The sequence below is a fragment of the Lates calcarifer genome, linkage group LG1 (assembly GCF_001640805.2).
Source record: "Lates calcarifer isolate ASB-BC8 linkage group LG1, TLL_Latcal_v3, whole genome shotgun sequence".
Taxonomy (NCBI): domain Eukaryota; kingdom Metazoa; phylum Chordata; class Actinopteri; family Centropomidae; genus Lates; species Lates calcarifer.
Window position 1 is genome coordinate 20,230,848 of NC_066833.1, and position 6,764 is coordinate 20,237,611.

The 6,764-nt window shown below is 37.5% G+C and overlaps 1 protein-coding gene across 1 annotated transcript; it reads right to left on the reverse strand.

Annotated features, from left to right (window-relative positions):
• Positions 1–180: 180 nt before the first annotated feature.
• On the reverse strand, positions 181–6,119 carry LOC108901102 (cell surface A33 antigen). The gene is given in 8 exon segments (XM_018702483.2): positions 181–2,326; positions 2,423–2,546; positions 3,455–3,527; positions 3,529–3,572; positions 3,707–3,871; positions 4,025–4,238; positions 5,458–5,624; positions 5,932–6,119. Coding segments are annotated over 8 exon segments (1,524 nt in total). The 5' UTR covers positions 5,984–6,119; the 3' UTR covers positions 181–1,641.
• Positions 6,120–6,764: the final 645 nt, after the last annotated feature.

Here is a 6,764-nt window from a genome sequence, read left to right on the forward strand (position 1 = left end):
GAATGTGGAGGATGGGGTCGGGGGGGGGTCCTGGTTGAGGAATTTTACTGCACACAAACGGCAACATTTTACCCTCTTTCTTTATTGAGCTCGATTTGACTTAGTTTCATATGAAAAACCAAAACCAAGAACCATTTATTATCGCATAAAAAATATAAAAACATGACAAAAAAGGCAAAGATCTTTCAAGTAAAATTTATTTGAGCATAAAGTTGCACTTACTTTGCCCCAAATCAGTTACATGCAAAAGCAAAAAATGTCATAACTTTGCCTATACAAAGAGATTTACAACACATAAAAATAAGTATGAGTACATCAGTACTTTTAATCACAAACTAAGAATTTAACAGACTTAAAATCAAAGATCATGTCATGTGTTTTTAAACAACAATCGCCCAAATCACTAAAGTAGAGCGGTGGGCTAAATTTACAGGATGTAAATATTTTGGTGATTTAGTGGTGTTTGGTGATCATCTTACATTTATTGAAATTTGGGGAAATGTCCATGAAAATACAAACAAACAATATTCATGCTACAAATTATTTTTAAATTATATTATTTGTGCTTAACATTATATAACTAAAAATAATTTCAGTCATAAATATGACATATGTGTTGACAATATCAATGAGGAAAGTTCATTATTGAGTAATAATGCAACTGTGATGCAGATTTAGGTCAGGTGACCTCTGGGCATAAAAACCCCTCTCTGGCCTTAAACATTGTACTGTGAATGGTAAGAACAGGTAAAAAAAAAGTCTTTGTTTATACGCAGAACAGATATACTGAAAATTAAGAGAAAGTATCTCAAACTGTTCCTGAGAGTTTGACAGGTGTCCATTTAACATGTAGGCTATATTAGGATATTAAAACATGCTTCCTGTCAACAATTTAGCCACCACTGGAACTTCAGGTAACCATAACAACAACAACATCATGGGTTAAACTGATTACAGACTACAAAAGAGTTACATACAAGCTTCCTTTGGTAAGTTGCTATGGAATAAACAATATTACACACTGCAGTGTTTCAACATAGAACTTGAAGGACTCATAGTGAATGCCCTTCTGCTTTTTGTCAGGATATACTTTACCACCTGATCTATTATCTGCCTTTATCAGGACACCAATACATTATATGGTCATTTTTGTTTACTGTTTTAAGTATAATGTTTTTTTCAGTCATGGATCACAGTAAACCAGTTAAACATTAGCACACTGTTACTGTTGTGCAGGGTCAAAAGTTGCCAAGTTGACTTGGTCTATGTTAACTCAAAATTTTGATCATGTTTACCTGTTGTCTTGATAAATTCACTATTATCCATCAGTACAGCAAGAGTCATGTCAGGTGTTCCATTTTACCATTTTTCCTCAACCATGTTAAGCTACCTTGAATGATACATCACGAGAGAAGTAAAAACAACTAGAATTATTTTAAGTAGTATAAAAAATCTTCACCACCTTTTAAAAAAGAAAAAATCAGAGCAACATCACTCTGTTGTCGTACTTACGTGTAATTTTGGCATGTGAATTTATGGCATTCAGGCACTGTGCCTTTCTATGAACACATAAAATTATTTTAAGTGCATCAAAAAAAAAAAAAAAAAAAGAAAGAAAAAAGAGCATTCAGTAACACTAATTTATTCATATCGATTTCTGTATTGATCGTCACTGTAATCAAGACGATCACGACTACCACCGTAACGGTCATGGCGATCGTCAAGGCGATCCCGACTGCCGTAACGATTGCGCTGATCGTCAAGGCGATCACGACTGCCATAGCGATCTCGTTGGTCGTCAAGGCGATCACGACTGCCACCATAGCGATCTCGTTGATCATCGAGGCGATCACGGCTGCCACCATAGCGATCTCGTTGATCGTCAAGGCGATCACGGCTGCCACTGTAGTTACGTTTATCATCAAGGCGATCACGACTGCCATAGCGATCTCGTTGATCTTCAAGGCGATCACGGCTGCCACTGTAGTTACGTTTATCATCAAGGTGTTCACGACTGCCACCGTAACGATCTCGCTGATCGTCAAGACGATCACGACTTCCACGATACTGGTCACGCTGATCGCCCCGGTAATGCTGAGAGTCAATATCACTGGCCTTGCCATCATTCCTTTCTTTACTGCTACTATAACTGTGTTGATCATCCTCAAACTTGATTCCAGCTTGTCCTTCACTGTAATTGTTTTGAGGAACAATATTGTCTTCATATTGCTTGTGATGCTTTAACTCGCTGTTTGGCTTGTCATCCTCGTACTGCTCTCCAGATTCAGGAGCATCTCTGTCATAAAACTCCACTTCTCCAGGGGCACTAACAGACAAACAGAAGTACTAATAATCAATACACTAAGATAATTGCAGGTGTTGGTTAATAGTGGCAGAAACATACAGAACATACAATACATACCCCTCAGCGTACGTTCCCTTTTTGCTGTTTCTCCGGTAGCAACAGAAGATGAGAATCCCTAGAAGGAGAAGGCCTGCAACAACTCCTCCAATTATTCCTGCAAACGATGCCTCATTCATGCCACCTGTGGCAAAATGAGGAAGGACGTGGGGTTTACTCACTATACTTAGGGCTAAGACCCCGACTTGATAAGCCACCATTTACAGCTTCATTTGCCATTTTGAACTTTCAAATTTGTGTCTGAAATATTTGAGCCTTCTTCTTTTTGAGTATTGCGTTACTTTTTATGGACTGTGGTCGTAACCAATGCAATGTAACATTTGCCACATTTGTTGTTGTCAATCAAATGTGGAGTCATGTGCTGCATGCATTCAGAAGCTTGGGCATGTGAATCTTTAAAGCTACGTTAATTGTTTTTTTCCACTAGGGGGCAGTGGAACTAACTGTATATCAGCACTGATATATTATTATCTTGTAATGGCAAATGTGTTCGCAAACTGACCATTCGCTAACTCAGTTTTGCAGGCTGAAAAATTGCTAGCATATTTTACTGTAACTAGCTAGTTAGTTAATTATCGTTAGCTCTATGAGTTGTTTGCAACTCGGTGTCTGGCTGACTTGTTTGAAATCAGAACCTCGTAAAAGTCTTAAAATATGCACTTGGTTGGCTACATGTACAATATTATGGTAAAAGTCTGGGGCTAAAGGTCAAAATCCTCAACAGCTGATGATCCGTATAGAAGATATTGAACACTATGTTAGCATTACAACTGTAGGATAAGCTGAAAAGACACACCACCCTAATAGTAAAAGACTATACCATACCATACTATTACCTCAATCAGTAAACATGGACCATTAGCATTCATTTGGAGTTACGTTTTATGTAGTGTAGATCTTTTGTGCTGAAAACACTTGCCTACTGCTGGAAATGAGGTTGAAAAAAGGTAGGCACATGAACTACTATAGGCTAAAAGGCTAAGAGGAGTAGAATAATGATCTGTGGGTTAATAGGTAAATCATAACACTCACCAGGCATCACAGCTAAGGTTAAGTTACAGCTGGCAGAAGCAATTGGATTTTTTGACGTGCAAATGTAGAACCCCTGAGATCTCTCTTGAAATGTTGAAGAGAGATAAAACTCCATCCTCTGCAATATAATGACAAAATGCTGAGGTGTGGTGCCATTTTGTTATTCTTTACATCAACACTGAGTAATAGGAAACAAACTCTTTAGCAGGCTGCCAAAGAAATGGGATGTGTAACACATGGGTGAATACATACTGTCTGTTGCTTTCGGTGGCAACTGTCTGGGAACGTTCTGAACACTGTAGCTCTTCCAGTCATAGGTAGGTTTTGGGGATCCCTCCTCAGACATGCAGGTGAGGCTGATGTCGTGCCAATACTCCGCTTTTCCCTGAATCCTGCAGATCGGCGCAGAGGGAGCCACTGGAAGAAAGCAAAGAACCTAATGTGAAAAGTTGCAGTCACTTTATTATAAGGAAACTATACTGAATAAACATCATGGAGACAACATGTGAATACAGTCATTCACAACAGGTAGATCAATAAACATTAAGTATATCAGTGATTATTTCTCACCCAGGACCAAAAGGGAAGTGGTGGCAGCTGTTGTTCCCTCGTCGTCACCAGGTATTATGACACTGCACTGGAAAGAACGGTTGTCCTGCATGGTCACCTTTTTTAACTGTAGTGTGCTCACATGGTTGGTAAGGTCAACCTCCAGAGACGCTCTGCCTTCATAAGCAGGTGCAATGTCAGTCGGAGCATTTGTAAAGTAGGTGGCCACGGCTTTCTAGAGACATAAACATTAACAATGTATTTTACAAAGATACCTGGTTAATATAATTTAATAATACAATATCATAACAGCTCTAGCCCAAGACTCATCCCCATCAAAATAATAATATAATCAGTGCTGTGCCACAAATCACCATGATATACAGTATATGTTAGGTATGAGGACAGAGGGTTGTGTATGTTGTACAAATAGTAAAACACTCTGTGAATAATGACTGATGTGGATGTGACAGATGGAGAAAAATCTACTCTGTGAACAAAAGTCTAAACCTTGAAATTAAATTTTTTGTCCCAAGATAACAATAAGAATATACCAACATGCAAGCTCAAAGACTAAAACTTGCAATAAGATATTTGGTCTTGAAACTTACATACATATAAAAAAGTAGTCACAAACACAAATGAGTCAGACCAGATTTGAAATCTAATTATACAATTATCTAATTTGCGTAGACACAGAGTTATGTTTACAGTGAACTTGAATATGGATAAGAAAGTATTTTTCACTAGTGGATCATTGTCTATTTCAGGAACTGTCCAGTTGTCCATTTAAGGAAGTTGACAATGTTACAGCCTTTACATGAAACTACTGAAAATCAGTAGGCTAAATCAGCGTGGGTCAATACAGTACAGACACAGTAATGGTACTCTATCCAACAGAATATAATGGAGAATGTTAACAGATTAGTCGTGATTGTAAGGTACAGTAATATGAATATAAAACAGGTATGTTACTGATGGGATGTTTTTTTATTAATGTGGCAATTTCACTTCCATAAATTTGGGGGGCTTGTGAGAGACATGTTAAGAAATAGCTCAAATTGAAGAAGCTGAGATATCCTTACTGTCAGATGGCGCCAAGACAGAGAGGAAATGCTATGGTAGGACTATAAATCACTTGTGTGTCTTAGTATTTTGTAGTTTGATAAATAGTTCATTTAAATGCATTTGAGTAGCATTTTCCCCCATAATACAACTCAGATGCAGGTCTTTTGTTTCACCCCCATTGTCTGGTAACTTCACTCCTTTAAGTTTTACTTTCTGTTGTAAATTTGCAGGCTCCCACCCTAAGCTGAGATAACTCTGAGGACTTGGCACCAACTGATCTTCCTGTGTAAAATCAGTGGAGCTCCCCTTTAAGTAGCTTAGTATGGTATTACTGCAGTATAAACATGTTACCGTCATACATTTTGATAGTTATTTGAACCTCATACCGTTGGACCACCATCGATGTCAGAGAAAGCTTCCCATTTGAGAATGAGTGTGGTGATGTGTGGTTGGGCTGGGACGAAGGAACAGGTCAAAGTAATATCATTTCCTCTTGCAACCTTATATTCTGGCTGTGGAATAGAAACCTGCAAACTCCTGCAGCAGGGAAGTACTGAAACAACAAAAAATACATAATAACAGATAACCAGTCTCTACCCCAGTCAATTGAAAAATTCATTAAATCCATATCCATAAACTACACTACGGTTGTGGTTTGAATTTTCTAATATGCATAAATCTAAATGAATAAATACAAATGTAATAAATGGTTTTATGTATAAGTCTCTTTCGAATAAAACACCATCCTGCTTCCGGTTGAAGTAGCAAGAAGTTGGATTAATGATTAACATTGGTGATATTCCCTCAAAGGTGTGGCAGTGGTTCATAGGAAAGAAAAAGAATACAAGCATAAAGCCTACCTGTGAGTATCAGAAATAGCTTTTGCCATCCAAGCTGCCTCTTTGTCGTCATTGTTAAAAGGGGATAAAAATGTCCAGCCACTAAAAAATCTGAAATTGGTGCTCTCAGTCCAACAGTGAGAGCCCGCCTAACCTTCACGGTGAATTCTCAGGTACAGAGACGTTGACTCTTCCAGGTAATAAGTCAACAGCTATAGGTCACATGTCAGCAGGGGGCCAATCATTGATCTGTTACTCCCTTGATTTAACCTGCCTATTATAGATATAAGTGATAAGGAGGGGGAAATACAATGGAAAAGGCTTCATTGATATTTTTTTCATAATCACTCAAAATATTATCATAGAGCAGTTCAAGATTGTAAAAAATATTGCAGTAGTATTTGTACACAGAATACAGCAGAAAAATTTAAGAAATTAAACTATTGTATTGTCTGTCTACATGTAAAGTGATTTTATCCTGACTTGTGCCTTTGTCACTTGACGTCACGTCAGTATTGTATGCATGTGTAAATGACTGAAAATACAATAAATTCAAAGTTTTAAAAATAAAAAATATGTGAGATAAAAATAAAGTCATGTCACGTAGGATATGCGCACAATACATCCACTGATAAATAGACAGACTCCACAGAGTCAAATTTGCGTAGTTCATTAAATGTCAAACTAATGTCTACAACAATACTGTATATAAAAACATAAAACCAATCTGAATAATTTAACTAATCACAGTAAAGAACTAGTTCACTGGATTATGATCCTCTTGTTGTTACCTTGGTTTGTGTATTGTAACATCAGGAACGGGTGTTGTGCTTAGTTTGACCTGCAGGCTGCAG